This window comes from Amborella trichopoda, chromosome 6, assembly GCF_054954075.1.
Source record: "Amborella trichopoda isolate Santa Cruz 75 chromosome 6, AtrichopodaSantaCruz75HAP2 v2.0, whole genome shotgun sequence".
Lineage (NCBI taxonomy): Eukaryota > Viridiplantae > Streptophyta > Magnoliopsida > Amborellales > Amborellaceae > Amborella > Amborella trichopoda.
The window spans coordinates 46510967-46527788 of NC_142341.1; the positions used below are offsets into that span (position 1 = coordinate 46510967).

Sequence of the window (16822 nt, forward strand, 5' to 3'; positions counted from 1 at the left end):
GCGTTAGAAAGATACCACAGTTACTGTGACTTACATGGTTAAAATTTCAAACAATGCTCATCAGGAAGACATGGCACACTCCGCATCATGCGCAAACAATATGCATGTAGCCCCGACCCCATGTTCTCAACAACCAAAGACAAATAAAACTTTGAGAGGAACCACCCCTATGCTTAAGTACATCCATGTCCATCCAAAACAAGTTTCATCCCCACCACCATGCCTGCTCAAGTAAAGTTCATCTCGACAATCCATTGTCAATATCTGAGGTTACATGTCTATAAATGCACATTTTACAGTGTCCCTTTTTACAGGATAGAGAAAACAAGAGAATGCAATGCACAGCATGAGAGAGAGGGAGAGAGAGAGAGAAATTAAGGAAAGGAACACTACCACAGAAACCCTAATCGCCCATAAACCCTAAGAAGAAGAGATTTTGAAAAAGCCATTTCCATATTGTTCTTTTACAAAGCCCGGTGCAAAGAATGCAAGGCGCTTACACAAGAGGGGCGGCTTATCCCAACAGCCATTGCATTCCCAAGAGTCCATCTCTTCCCAACCCCCCATCCAACAAGAAATCACCAACAAGAAAAACAAGAAAGTCTACATTCACAAATAGAATTGGGCAACAAGAAGAAAATATGGGGGACAGAGAGGGCGAGAGTGAAAAAAATGGCAAATACAACAGGTAAAGGAAAACTAGTCACTACATGGTTTCAGAAGAAATCGATCTCCAAATAATTCCCTGATGGCTTCACATCCACCCCTGCAGCTGAGCCCCCCTTCTTCTCACTACTCGACCCCACCATTGGACCTGGTGGGCCGGTAGGGCCTGGGCCTGGGCCCATCTTCGCAGATTGGACCTCCATCTCAAATGGCTTGGGCACATCAGGTGGGCTTGTGCACCTTATCAAAGCCCAATTAATGCTCTGAAAAAATGGATGTTGCTTCACCTCAGTGGCTCCACGCTTATAAGCCAACCTATGCTGAGGCTCCTTAACCAATAACCCTCTTATCAAGTCTCTGGCTGCAAAGCTCACAGTGGGCGACTCAGGAAATCTCAATGGCTGACCCACCACATTGAACAAAGTGGCTCGATTGCCTGAACCCTTAAAAGGGGTCTTTCCAAAGAGAAGCTCATAGAGAAAGATACCAAAAGTCCACCAATCAACTGCACTACCATGCCCTTCGCCTTTGATAATTTCGGGTGCAAGGTATTCATGAGTCCCAACAAAAGACATGGATCGAGCACTAGTGGGCTCAGCCACGAGCTCTGGCAGTGGGCTCACCTGGTTGTTGATCTCAGGCTTTGCGGGCTTGGGCTTACTGGGCTTTGCAGGCTTCTCTTTCTTTGATCGGCTTGAGAGGAACCTTGGAACAAAGCAAGTGGGTTGGACACAAGAAGGCTGGATCACACAAGATGGCTCAATGCATGCGGGTTGAACACAATATGCATTCTTATTGGCGTCAGAGTCTCCATTATTGTTGGATTTGAGGAGGAGGGTAGGGGAGACAGCACAACGTAGAGAGAGATCAAAATCGGAGAGCATAATGTGTCCATCCTCACGAACAAGGACGTTCTCAGGCTTGAGGTCGCGGTAAACAATGCCAAGCATGTGAAGGTACTCGAGCGCAAGCAGGACCTCTGCCACATAGAACCTGAGAAGGCAGAGAGGCAGTTTGTGAGAGAGAGAGAGAGAGAGAGAGCATGTGTGTGAGGTAGCCGAGGGAAAAAGCAATCTTGTTTTTATAATGGTAACAAAGTGAAAAGTAATTGAACATTTAACTTCGATTTTGGTGAACAACAATGTGCTTCAAATGTGAGGAGCCCTTTTCAAGTATCTCACACTCTTTAAATGGTATAAACTGTTTTTCCTCGAAAGGCATTCAATATTCATGAATTCGCTTCTTAATGCAAGCGGTTTTCCATAGAATGGTTCGCCAAACAGTTATGCAATCCAATTTTGCCTAATAGTTAGATATTAGACATTGGTTCCAATGAGGATAAAGGATAAACTAAGTATGGGATATTATGGCCAAACCCAATGCCTACTGGCATGGAGCTCTTGACTGAAACCAAGATGCTTGGAACCCAGAGATTAGGAAATTAGTACAATAGGGCACTCAATGGCCTGAGTAAGGCAGAATGTAATGAAGTTCCATATTTGATATCATATCAGGGGTTAATAAGCTTTGTCTTGTGAAAGCTATGTGACACATTTGGGTCACCTTAACCCCATAATGGGTGTCTCTTAATCTCGCACTTCACTGATGTTAATTATCACACTTATAGTAAGGGCAAAAAGACTATTAAACAATCAAATTTCATTGGGCCAACATTTCCAACTATTGACTCCTCTTTTTATCAATCATAACTAAGAAAGATTTTTAAGTCTCCAAAATCAAAAGAATGATACGGAACAGATAACAATCACTTCCCAGCCTTACGTTTCCTGTGGATTCTTGTACCTTGCAAATTAGTAGATGTAATCTGTATATTCGTATGTTCGTGATTCTCATGCTGTTCTACAGTTGTAGTCATCACCAGAAAAATTTTCACCTTTCTTTATGATAGCTGACAAATTAATTAAAAGCGTGCTGAATAAAAAAGCACTAGAAATGAAGTATATTTCAGCTTTTTAAACTTTATAAGATAATCCATATCAAGTCACAACCCCTGGGGTCACCTAGGTAGAGCCTCAGCCAGCTCCGCAATATGCCACAATCAAAAGAGGGTGACTGCATGCATGCTGGATACATCTTTTGTCTTAGACTTATTTAATGTGAAGTTTTCATAATGTATGTCCAGGAAGACTCTTTCAAATTAAGCTGCATGGTTCTTTTTGTCTTTCTTGGCATCGTTTCAGGAAACAGAATAACAGAATCAAAGGTGCCCAAATGATTTTTAGAGTCGAAAACTCAGAATAGCCATAGGTACAATGCATAGCACATTAAGCGGGATGCCTACCATTTGGGAATCGCACTCTGATCCAATAGGAATCGAGAATCCTACCTTGTTATAATCACGGTACCATCCTAACCTAACCATTTGGCACTTGGCGAGAAATTATTAAGAAATGAGTTCCAAAAGGCAAAATATCTAAGGTCTTAGATTATCCATAAGCAAGAATTCCTTAGCATTGGGTGATTGGCACTGCTCCCTATGTAAGTTCGGTGGACCTCTACCTTTAAGTCAACCTTTCTCTCAAAAAAATGAATTCCTTAGCATTGGACTCCATATAGTGAGTACACTTACCCAAGGCTCCCTTATTATTGGAATCGATGTTTTTGGCATCCATCCCCAAACATTGGAGTCGATGTATTGAGTGCCTTTTATCATAATTTTCCACAAGTATTGGAAAAGATCGATAAATGAAAATACTTTATTTATTTTTTTGAGAAAGGTTGACTTAAAAATACCTTGTTTATTAATAATTATTATTAAAAATAAGACATTTACTACAAATTCTCAAAATTTTAGGAACGATAAAAACTAGAGTTTGTCGACACCTGAGTTTTTAGATATCCATCATATCACAATGAGGAGTCTACGTTCCAAAGACATCAAATCAACAATAAAAAAAAAGTGAAATTGTCAAGATCTGTAGCAATTCTTTCACAGAAATGCAGTGTCGCTGTTCCAAACTGGAATTGCTACCAAAGGAGGACAGTTCTGGTAACTATAGTGCTGATTGCGAGATGCCTAGGTACCAGAATTAGTTTTGTTCTCAAAGCAGTTCTACTACAACTTAAACCAGTTTCTAGTGGTAAATGCATCTCAAAAACATTTCTTGAACTGTTAAATATTTTGTACCTACACTCAGTAATGGTACTCCCTAAGGACTAATACAAAGACCACAAAAAAGGTTTGTAGGCATCTGTGACCAGAGAGGGAAAGTGTACTTCAATCCATATGAACATGGCAATGGTATTGTCATAAGGGTCATCGCTCATCACTGCCCAATCTGTAGGCCAGTAGTGATGAAGGACTTATAGTATGAAGAATCCAATTAATGGTAATTTTGATGGGTCGCGGTCCCCATCATCACTACCCAGCCCATTTAGGGGAAGTGAGGCACGCTATGACCACACTGTGACCATAAAATAGGAACCACAGTAAGCGATTGCAAGCATTGAACAATCTTACTCACCTGCAGCACATTTATCAATAATGTTTCTCAATTGATATATCTAGATATCATGAAATCATTAGAGAACATGGGGCCAAAAATAAAACACATGAGCCTCCATTGGAAGATCATACACCTAGGGGTCTCATGGTTTGCATAAGTATCTTATCAAAGAGGCTACTGCTGATAAAATAAAAAAATGGGGTCATCTCGGTTAGTATAGGTGCTTCTTATGAAAAGCTGAGATTGAAGATCATGATCATCTCTTATTACACATGCCTTTGTGGGAGAGATTTGGAAAGCAATCATGTGGAGAATCAAAACTCGAGCCATAGTGGGCTCAAACATCTAGAGCCTCCTAACAAACTGAATCCAAAAGAAGCTCAAAAACAAATTCATAGACAACATTTGGAGTGCTACAATCCCCACTCTAATTGGGTCATATGCAGGCAAAGGAAGATCATCATCATACTATTCAAGGGACACTAAGGAAGATGACATGGAAAATTAAAAATGGTATCCCAGAAGAAAAGATATTTCCCAGTAGAATGAAAGAGAGGGAGCCACATATGAAAGATGGGAAATACAAATTCCCAATTGACATCGAGCGAGCTAGAGCAAATATAGCAAGGTCATTATGTACATTTTGAAAGATAGAGACTTGTAGTGAGGCTCATCAATACCATATCAGTCCAGAACTAATTCATCTCTTATGTAAATTTTCATACAAGTTAATATACCATGTGGGGTGCAAGTACAATCCCCCACTATCCAACCGAAAAAAGAAAAGAAAAAATAGCACGAATGCTACCTATAGGCAATGATTTAACTTAGAGAACCTGGAGTATTGTTCATAAAGGTTCCTGAATGCAATGGCTATGGAGTCCCACAAACATCACCATATTGCAAAACAAATCACCATATTCACGTAAAGAATAAACGAGGACATTTTCTTTTCTCTAAGCCCTATAACTACTTCAGATTAACTAGCAGATAGAAAGCAATACTATGGGCATAAATTAGCATTTACAATAATTCAGAAATTCTGACTCATAAACAACTATTGATTTTAAGGATTTATATAATGACTAGGATGGTTCATGATGTCCACATATGACAAGGACATACTTATTAACAAGGTAACACTTATTTCAAAAAAAGGATGTACATGTTGACATGGAACATTTATCAAATTTTGAAAAGAAAGAAATATTTCTCACAACCACTCACATAGGTGTAGACACCAGCCAAATGGCCAAAACATCGGATGTAAAATTGATTCAGACCACAACCGTTTTAGACAAAAATAAAGTGAAATGAAAAGTGAAAACAGCCATCCCAGCCTAAGAGAAGACAGGTCGAGTGGCAAGGTGCAAACAACCAACAAGAATTCAACTCTTCCAAGGGAAAATAGAAATGGTATTTAACACCAAAAAACTTTTGTACATAACCATAAAAAAATTTTCTGAACATTAACAGTTCATTGATAAAAGAAGTGTGTCAAAGAGCTACAAACTGGAGTCTCTCCATCTTAGGTTCGTGTGTATATTGGTATAACACAGTGAAGCTTAATTGAATTACTATCCTAAGCCTCAAAAGTGTTTACTAGTAATGAAAAGTCTGGATGCCTGGCACCCAGAGTAGTGTTTACTAACACTACTTGGTCAATAAAAATCTCCTCAAAAATGTTGCAGAAACATAGAATTAGCATAATTGAAAGTTGGAAAATGAGACTTTCATAAGAATGTTTGCCCACAACAATATGACAATCATAAACCAATCTCATCCTCCTGCCACACAACATTAAACCAGCCGACTACAAATGCTCCAGCAAAAATGAAAATCCAAGGTGGTAGGGACAATCCAAGATGATGGGGAGTGGATACAAACCATTAAAGATGAGATATTAATCACAAGTGACATTGTGACAGTAGATTCCAAGAGGGCATCAGATGCAGTTGATGTATCTCAGACAAGAGGGAGTGGGAGTTTAAATGTTTCAGAGAACATGGAAAGGAATGTTAAACAATAGATGAAATCTATATAATAGGATATTCATACTTACGAGTCACATGATCTTCCCTCGCATGCCCACAAAAAACCCAACTACCACGTGATTATTCCAATTTACCATGGACAATCAAAATATGCAGAAACTTCAGGTTTCAATTTTTTTGGACTGGCACATTTACTACAGTTTAATTGATGAAATCTATATAATAGGATATTCACACTTACGAATCACATGATCTTCCCTCGCATGCCCACAAAAAACCCAACTACCAGTGGATTATTCCAATTTACCATGGACAATCAAAATATGCAGAAACTTCAGGTTCCAATTTGTTTGGACTGGCACATTTACTAGAATATAGTAACATAATCATATATAAAACCATTGAAGCTTCAACAAGAGTGACCATGAGGGACTCAGCTGCCAATTACTAGCATGCATCAATTTCTGTGATAACAACTATACAGGTAACAGACAGAAGTCTAAACTCTCCTATCAACTTGATGAGCAAAAAATCGGAATTGACAGGCTAAATTCATAAGTCAAATCTGTTCACATAATAAAGGAAAATCTAAGGATGATACCTTGCAGCCTGCTCTGGAAAGTATTTTCCCGGTTGCCTTTGCCGAAGAGTATGCAGATCTCCTCCCGGGCAGAACTCCATGACCAAGCACGAAAACTTATCAGTCTCAAAGTGGGTATACAAAGAGGGCAGGAAGGGGTGATCCAGGGATTGCAATATCTCCCTCTCAGTCTGAGCCCTCAAGAGCTTCTTCCTGCTTGCCAAAGACCCCTTGTCCATAACCTTCATGGCAAAATAGCTCCTGGTACCACTCAGCTCAGCTAGGTAAACACTACCAATATCACCACACCCTAACCTCTTAAGAAGCCTAAAATGGCTCAAACCCAATGCTCCATCTCGTGACCTGACTGCTTGTATAGCTTCCCATCTTGAGTCATTTGCCTTATGGGGCTTGTTTATACTGCTACTAAAGCTGCTACAACTACTCTCATCGCTAACATCACTGCAAGTGCTATCACGACAGATACTGCTCTTCCCACTCTCATTAAAATCAGCTCGACCATCACTGACTTTGGTGCTCCCGCTAGTCTTAGCGATGCTGCTAGTCCCATCACTAACTTTGGCAGTTACAAAGCTCTCCTTAACGCCATTGCCATCTGTAGGTTGAACAACATTGCCGGAACCATCAGATGGGGTGGTCTGATTACTGGTGAAAGAAGAACTCAAACCATCATCAACATGGCCATAACTTTCTTTGAAATCTTTAAAAGGAGACTCATCTGCAGTCTCAGTCTGAGAATCTGAACCAGCATCTGGTGTCTGAAGCTTCCCATTAATCGAATTAGATGATAAAGACTCGGTTAAAGCAAACTCCCCTGAGGAACTACCAGCGGAAAGACCTGAGTTATTTGAATGGTTGGCCTCCAAAGCCTTGGTTGTTTGATTAGGCACCCCAAGATGTGAATTGGGTTTCACCTCTTTTGCCAGATTTGTCGAAACCAGCTTCGAAGGAGCCCCATTACCTGATTTTAAGGTGAATTTTATAGGAACTGGTTGTGCTTTACTTCCTTTAGGAGAAGGCAATGTGTTCAAATCACGAGTTGCGTGTTTCTGAGATGGCCCCCTGCAGGAACCAACTTCAGACAAGTGAAGAACATGGGTGCCTTTCTGTGAAGTTTTCCGAGGACTACCTTGATGACCTGCAACTCTCTGAGCTTGCTCTGATAAGTTCTGCACATTAACAGTTGGGCCAATGCCTGGTTTATGAGATACTTTTAAAGAACCAGGTTGAGTAATTCGGGGGCTTCCAGCCAATGCAGTGGCATTGTTACAAACAGTGGGTTCTGGTGTCTGAGAATTAACTTGAACAGAGATATTCTTCCTACCATTAGCTGGTACCCCAGATGCGGCCATCAGTTAAAGACTTTGCAAATCGTTCACTTGTAAATCAAATTTATCAAACAACTCCATTCACACCATGAATATCTGAAATTCCATCTCATCAACTCTTTCTTCCAAGGTATAATCCTTTCTGTCAACTAAAATACCCTTGTTTCTCTCAATCAAAATAGCCCCACAAAACCATCCCTGAAACTCACAAGCAAAGAGAGAAAAAAGAATTGATGAGAAACAATTTTCCATGATACAATTATTGGATATGGTTTAATAATTTTTTTATATGTTTATTAATATCATTCAATCAAAATATGAATATGTCATAACACGAATCTTTATGGAAGCCCAAGAAATACAAAATGCATCCAAATGTACGTTGATAAAGAAAGTGATGAATATTGACAACACCGTGAGAGCAAACTTTGAAGATCACAGGTAATAAAGAAAGAAAAAAAAAACACTTGAAGCATGATCAGAGAAAGAATGCAGATCCCAACTCAATAACAGTCAATAAGGACGAGCAAAACAATAACTGAGGTAACAAGAAAACCGAATGAAGCCACCAAAAACCCTAATCCTAGAACCCGTACATCAGCCCAGAAATGCAGATCCCACTCAAACCAGACAACGTAACCACCTCAAATCCAAGAAACCCCATACTTAGAATCCCTCAAACCGCACAACACAGAAACCCCCAACCAGTCATAGATCGAGAAAAATAATTGTAACTAAACACAAACCCTGGATCGGGCTCAATCCATTAGAAAACCAACCAACAAACCCTAGAAAGCCCCATTTACTATGAAACCACAGTGCACCAAAAAAAAACAAAATTCATACCTAGTTAAAGATTCACAAGCTTCCTCCAAATAAAGGTGGGAAATTTCAGAGTGACTCAGGTGAAACCAGTCCATGTAAGGGGGAGTCAAAGCTATCAGTGAAGAAGCTTTTCTTCAGAGAAATTAGGGTGCACAAAAAGATGGAGTATAGAGCTTAAAAGGTGAGAGAGTAAAAGGGAAGAAAGTGAAATTAGGGTTTCGGATCTGAAAGGTTTTCTAGACGGAGAAAATGAGAAGAGAGAGAGAGAGTCTTCACTGTTTCTTGTGCGGGTCTTCATCTGCGACTGGAAAAAAAATGCAGACTTAAAAGGCAGCCTTTACGAGATATTCTCGTAAATTCGGGAATTTCGAGGGGTAAATATAAGTTGGTATAATGCATAGGTATTCTCGTAATTAAATGCCAGACTGAGGGGTAAATTTCTGAAGTCGAAATTTTTTATGTAAAAGTGCGGTTTCTATTAGGTTGCAACGCACCTTCCAATTTTATCATAACAAGTAATTTTAGTGTAAAAAAATTAGAGTAATGCTCCTACGATATCTTTCTACACCCATATATATATATATATATAAAAGACCCAAAATTTTTATCATTAAATTTGACATAAATTTTTAGAAAAATTAAATCTCATACCATGTGATAACTTTTCTAAAGTTTTATAATAAATGTAATAATGATTTTTTAAGGTCTTATACACATGGGTGTGGGAGGGTCTCATAGGATCATTACTAAAAAAATTAACACATAATTTTGGTGTAAAAAAATTTGGATAAGTATAGAATGTGATCATTTACTTTTGGTACAAGGTGAGATATTAACCTTGATCATTGGATGTGAAATTGGGTGGCATCAATTATTTATTGATCACGCTCAAACTTCAAAATAAAGTTTTTCGAACTTTGAGACAAATCCAAGCTATCAAACTTCACATCGGATAATTGCAAGTAATTGTTACCATCTTGTATCAAAGGTAAATTATCTCATTGTATACAATCCTAACAAATTTTAGGATTATCTCAAAATCTATTTTTATATCTAATTATAAAATTTTAAACTTTAAAAATAGTTAAAATCAAGTAGATCTATAAACATATGAAAATCTTGAAAATTAATAGTCTAGATAATGTGTGGCAAGATGCACTATTTCTAGTACTCAAAATTTTATTTAGTTTTTATATTCATATATCTCAATGTCCAGTTGATTAGTTAAGGGGTTTTTCAACATTAAAACAACATCTTCCGATAGATATTTGAGGTGAACGTTGCAACCTTATATAAACTTCTTATATAAAGTTCGACACCCTAAAATGTGGAATTAAGGTGTACATCTAAATGCTTTTGAAAAATATTATCTTAAATCCTCTAATTGATCATTTCGTATAAATATAGAGAAAAAGATAGTTCAAGTCTTAAAAATAGTGCATCTTACAACACATTAACTGAATCGATGATTTCTTCATACATTTATAAATCTGTTTGATCTGAATTATTTTTAAAATTTAAAATTTTATAATTAAAAAAATTAGATTCTCGCACCATCCTAATAATTTTCGACCCAAAATTGTACCTCATGATAAAGTTTAGATGTGCACCTTACTTTAATTGTTGAAGGTAGCAACCTTATGCAAGCCACCCCCTTCTAAGATAAGATTGATAAATTGATGGGCATTATAATAAGGACCCAGTTTCTATGGGTCCATGTAGAAATGAGTCACCTCTTAAAAATCTATTTTTGAAATGGATTTTTGGACCTAATTGTAAGTATGAAACAAATACATAACTTTTGAAAATTAAAAACAATAATTCTATTAAGGAAACATTTGAACCTTTAGCTTGAATGGTTTATAGATGGACCACCTATTTGCATATATTTTTGAGATGGATGTTTTATACCTCAGAGACCGCAAATATAGAAATGCGGCTCCCGACGCATGAAACAATTTTCCTTATAATAATGAAATTGAAGTTTGCGGGGGTTAATTTGCTAATAAAGTGGCTTATCGTACTAGATATCGAGGTGTGGTCTAACAATGTCTTGGATGGGCCTCTTTTCTTCTAGAAATGGCAAAGTGGTCACTATATTATCCTAATTGGATATAAGACATTGTTTTTTGTTTCAAAAATTTCATTATTTGTTTTGGTGTTTTTTTTTGGGGGTAACGTGTCTTGCGAGTTGGTCGACTCACATGTAGACGTGCGTTTCCCTTCAAAATCCATATTTAATATGAAAAGATCAAATTTTTTGAAATTTATTAATCTATAATAGCGATTATAAATTGGGATTGTATACAATTAGACTATTTATTTTTAATACAATGTGGTCACAATTCATTATTACTATTTGATATAAAATTTAATAGCATAGATGCGTCAGAAAGTTTGAAAAAATTTCTTTTGAAGTGAACTTATTCAATGGAATAACTGCAATCATCGAATTTCACATCTAAAGGTCAATGATAATATGACTACTTTGTATAAAAGGTAAATAATCTCATTCTATACTTTCCCACATGAATTTCAAATCTTATTCATTTAAAATAATGAATTCATCTATTTGAATATTTATTTTCGCCATCAATTTTAACGTATAGTGAAATTACCTTTTATTTGACATCCTAAGATGGACGTCTTATCCATAAGGGGACGCACATATTTCAGTGAGTCGGTAACACTGTGTATGAAATGACAACGCATTCTTTGTGTAATGTGATTGCATGTATACACGTATATTTATATTACAATATACAATGGCCCAAGGACCAAGAGACACGGACAAATTTCTCCTCGAAATTTGGATATTCATACCAATTTCTTAATTGATTTTGAAACCTACACACTCCCTTTGAAAAGGAAAAAGTTTGCTCTCTCTCTCTCTCTTTTTCTCATTGAATTGCTAGTCTCTCTCACTTGAATTTTTAGACATTCAGTCATGCTCATGCCTGCTTTGGAAAGAAAATGGATGAGACAAGGATGGATAATCTGTGTCATTGAATTTATTTGAAATGGAAAAAAATGCATCCTCCCTCTTTCTCTCTCTAAATTGTTACCTCTCCATATGTGAAGCAGTAATTTAAAAAAACGGATCAAGTACCCCAAACACTGATATGGAATGGTGCAGAAGAAATAGTAAACTGACGAAAATATACGTAAAAAACAGTGAATTGGCAAAAAACCGGTCTGGACTAGTGAATTGGTGGTTCAGGTCGCCATTTGAATGTGGAGAATCGTCATTTTATTGTGCAGAATTGCTGGTTCCTTTCTAAACTCCGCAGTTTATATATATATATATATATATATAACTATATCTGGAATGGAATGATTGACTCCTAGGTTGGCCCAAACGATTCGGTTTCGACCCGATGTTTTTTAAGTCGTTAATGTGAAGTTAGTGGCTGGAAATTTGCTCCAAAGATAGAGAGAGAGTGTGCGGGCTTATTCATGACGTGGTTTATGAGTAAGATTAACAATTTCACTCCAAAAAATTTACACATCTTGTAAATGGTAATCATTCTCAGATGAATGGTGTGCAGTAGCATGTACATAGTGGGCAATCCACCATCCGTTTTCAAAGGCGAGAAGCACGCATAGATCCTGCTTTGAAGGAAAGTCAAGTACATGGAACTACAGATTCTCCACTGTGCATCTTGAGAAGAAATGGTGAATGCTCTGCCTGTGTATATTAAAACACAGCAAGTGTGTACTTGTGAGAGCAACAAGCCCTTCCTTTAATTCAGTTAATATATATGTGTGTCTATTTTGTTTAGATTTGTACAAGGCATCAATCTTACACATTTAAATTAACTCGCACTTCAAAACTATGCCGGAAGAAGTAGTTTTGGTGCGAGAAAGCCTTGCAATGCCGTAAAATTCTATTGCCATCCTTAATTATAAAATTTGACGTTAAAACAAATACAGATTTAGCAAATCTATAAACAATTGAAATCTTTTATCTTTTTATATCCTTATATCTTGATATCAAGATGATCAATTTGAGAGTTATCTAGCATTGGAACAATCTTTTTTCTTTTTTATTATTTTTTGATATACTCTTCCTTTAATAGAATTAGGTTGACACCTTATCTAAACTATTTCCTCTATGTATGTGCTAGATGTGATAGCTCTATCAAAATAACTAAAGCCTCACCTCAAAATTCACCAAATATTGTAACTATGGCATCAGAAAACCTTCAAATCAATCATATCGACCTTGACCATGATGGTTGTGAAAAAAATTAAGATTTCAATACCTAAAAAAAGTGTATATTCTAACATATTATCTTAGACCGTCAATTTCAATCTAAACATGAGTGTTCACAATTTTTTTAGCTTCAAATTTCATAGTCGGTGTTGGAAATTGATTTAGTCTTCTTGGATGTTTCCGATGCCCAAACTCCTCTCTGGGCAAAGATATATTAATAATACTTTCAGTAAGAGAAAAATACTTTTAATAATAATAGCTACGAAAATATATTATTTTCCCTAAAAATTGAGCATGCTTGTGCAGCAATAGCTCTAAAAGTTGAGCATGCTTGTGCATCAATAGCTTGGTTGCTCAATATCAACGTTTCAGTAAATACATGTACTACATAACAAGGAGAATGAAAAAATATCAAATAAAATGTCTCCATATATTAATTTTTTCCCTAATTATGATAATCACCTACAAAGTGTTGTATACTCGTATAAAAACTAATATTAAGCATTAGTATTATAATCATATATTTTGATGTCGAGATGATCAATTCAATAATTTTTAAACATTAAAACTACCTTTTCTGATGATTTTTGAGGGGCATCCGTAGCTCTACAGTATAAGGTTGCATCCTCATATAAACTTTTTCCTTAGCAGTTCATATCCCTATAAAAATTGAGTCAATAATTTGCGAAGAACGTCAACCTGTGGTCCTCAGGGTATTTTAAGCCGCATAAAGCCAAAAACCAAAGACCTGCAATTGCCACACGTCAGTTAGAGAAAGAATTGGAGAGAAAAAGGGCGATTTTTTTTTTTTTTTTCTCAATTGATCGAATTACTTCGGTCATTCTTAGTCAACACCGAGTGGTTTACTGGCTGATTAGACTCCGATGAACTATCGATTGATTGAACAATAGATTTGATAGTCGACTTCTCAATCATTTCCTGATTGACGGAATCAATAGTTGCCTCATAACTACTCTCGATGAATTGAGTTCATTCTGGATTTCTCAATTCTAATCAAATACAGTTTACTCATACTATGTAATATGGCCACCCTAAAGTGTTTTGAAACTAGATGAGAAGTAAATGTAATCAAGCATCTTACCAAACCCTCCAGAATCTTTATTCACAAATTTCATCAAGTGGTCGCCAGTTGCCAAATTTGCATCACTGAAATAGTATTCAACCTATAAAAAAAGGTACCACCATGAATTAGACAGATTTCAGATAATTAGATAGAAAAATAATGCCAATCATGTCTGCTAGGGGCTTCAGAGACGATTTAATGATCATATGGAAATACTAGTTAGCAAGTTTTGCTTTAGCATAATAGCATCCTGTATAAATAAAGACATGAAACATAAAATAATGTCCAACTGATGAACCGAACCATTGCCCCAACTTAATCGACGGCCCGGAAATTTTTAAGAGAATATTCATCTTGGATCTGCGCACTCGATCTGAGGGCTCCCAATGATTTTACTGCTCTTACAACGTTTGGGTGGTTTTTATATCACCCTAAGTTCAAAAGAATTCAAGAGATATGCAATATAGCTTAGTCCAGGCAGGAACAAAGTTAAGCATTGCAAAGGAAAAGATTGCAGCAAACCGCCATCCCACATTCCAAAATAGTCCCATTAGGACAACTAGACCCAGTCCTATAGCTAGAAGTGAGAATATTCCAACTTCCAAATTTTAAATAAGCTGAAGTCTGATTAGCCTTGATTTCGATGCAACAGTGGTGAATGTATGAGTGGACCTATGATATGCCAATTTCAGAGCAATCACACCTAAATAGGATCAAATAACCAAAACAAACTTTAAGCAGAATGAAGTAATCAGTTTGATTGGATTTGGGGCAAGTATGAGACTCAAAGGACATAACTGTGGTGAATGGGCATGAGGCTTCTGTCTCGACGAAAACCTTCAAGTTTCAGAGCAGATATTGGTTGAATATGTGACCACCAAGGTCCAACAAATCTGTGACGTCCAAATGACTCTGAAATATTGCCAAGTTTGTACTCACCAAAACCAAGGATTTCTTGGTTGATTATATGGTCAAGAGCATATACTTATTTTACAACTCACATTTAGAGTTTATTATGTTTTTTTATTTTTTATTTTTAACAAATCATGCACAAGTTAAAATTTCTTTAAAAAACAAAAAAGATATGCCCAAATACACCTTCATAATGATCTCTCTATGTTGAAGCAGAAAGCTATTTAAACAGGACAGACAACAGTTCAAATAAGCAAAAATGCATGACTGACGTGAAATATTGCCTAGGGCTACATGGGTCAGCTGAAGCTCGTGCTGCAACATTCAAATGAATTCCCAACAGGCACCGCAGTGCATATCTGATACACGTTCAAGCCTCACTACCCCAATATGCTGCGACCGTGGAATGTAAGGCTTCTCAATCCAAAATTGAAGAAAATAAGGTATTGGGAGGACATAGCCTGCAAATAGCAAGTATATGGGCTTATCTTTTCTTTCTTCCCAAGATAGTTTGAAGCCTTGAACTATTAAAATTTGACTAATCAGACATGTTTCAACCTGAAAACTCAGCTTAACAAGGCATCCACGAATGCCCAGGAATTGCATTCCCGATAAATAAAAAAAGGAAATCATATTGAAATGGGTTTCTTGGTTAGTTTTAAGTTTCTTCCTAATATTATGTCAATAAAATCAGTTTTTTCAAGTATTTTAATAGATTTAAATGCTTTAATTCACAAGTGTGTTAGATTTTCAAGGACCACATAAATCAGGTCGAAAAGAGAATGTTTAATAAAATTAATTGATGAACATTCATATTACTCCTACCATAGAGAGGGAAAAGATGGTTGTGGTGAAGTAACTGTTACGATTGTAGCCGCTCTAATGTTGAAAAATTGGTTGAGTGAAATGTTGGCAAAAAGATATTACAATTTAAAAAATAAGATCTCCAACTCTTTTTATTTTCAAGCACACATGAGCACTATATCAAGACGATATTTGCCATGCCTTCGATAGAGTATTTGATACGTATAAACAAGGCAATTCGTCTTTAAGATACAAGAAAACAAAGAAGTCTCTTTTGATGTTTCTAAGCTATATGCGCTCGAGCTTGAAACCCACACTATAGACACTAGAGTCTTGATAGTTAAGAGAGAGAAAGAGACAACCAAATAGAGAGATTTGAGTTCACAAATATGCTTGCTGGAACTTTTTATAGAAATATGCTGCAAGTGTTTGTAGAGAGGCTCCAAGTTTGCTTTCACATGGGACCAAGAGCTCCTTGTATAGAGTACCAAGAGGTTGTCTATTTAGTGCAATGGTGGTTACGTGCAATACCATCAGTTAAGGTATCCGGTAGTGTATGGGACCAAGAGCTCTTTCTTCCTCTTCTTTAATCACTCTGGAAGGTTGGACTTAAGGTCGGTGGACATGGCTGGAAGGTTGGACTTAAGGTCGGTGGACATGGCTGAAGGTATCCGGTAGCGCTTGAGTATGTGAGAGGTCGCAAGTTTGGCCTCATTATAATTCAAAATCACAATATTTCCATTTTCAAGATCGAACCGTAGGCTCTCCTCTTTACAATCTTCAACAAGCTCACACAAATGGTTTAGATTATCAACCTCCACGCCATTCACCTTTATCACCTGTCGCACCAGAGAGAGAGAGATTACTAATCTTTTTCATTGCTTTATTCATTATTGATACAAAAAAGAAAAGAGAATAGACTTAT

The 16822-nt window shown here is 36.8% G+C and overlaps 1 protein-coding gene across 1 annotated transcript; it reads right to left on the reverse strand.

Annotated features, from left to right (window-relative positions):
- Nucleotides 1-434: 434 nt before the first annotated feature.
- Nucleotides 435-9187, reverse strand: LOC18442027 (serine/threonine-protein kinase D6PK). The gene is made up of 3 exons (XM_006852251.4): nt 8903-9187; nt 6729-8254; nt 435-1659 (listed from the first exon to the last, which is right to left on the reverse strand). The coding sequence occupies exons 2-3, from the start codon at nt 8078-8080 to the stop codon at nt 717-719; spliced, it is 2295 nt and encodes a 764-aa protein (XP_006852313.1). The 5' UTR covers nt 8081-8254; nt 8903-9187; the 3' UTR covers nt 435-716.
- Nucleotides 9188-16822: the final 7635 nt, after the last annotated feature.

Bases quoted from the DNA above. Each gene is read 5' to 3' on its own strand.
- LOC18442027 (XM_006852251.4), bottom strand. From the start codon at position 8,080: ATGGCCGCATCTGGGGTACCAGCTAATGGTAGGAAGAATATCTCTGTT. The intron at 1,660-6,728 runs GTATCATCCTTA...CTGCCTTCTCAG, and splicing joins TTTCCAGAGCAGGCTGCAAG to GTTCTATGTGGCAGAGGTCC.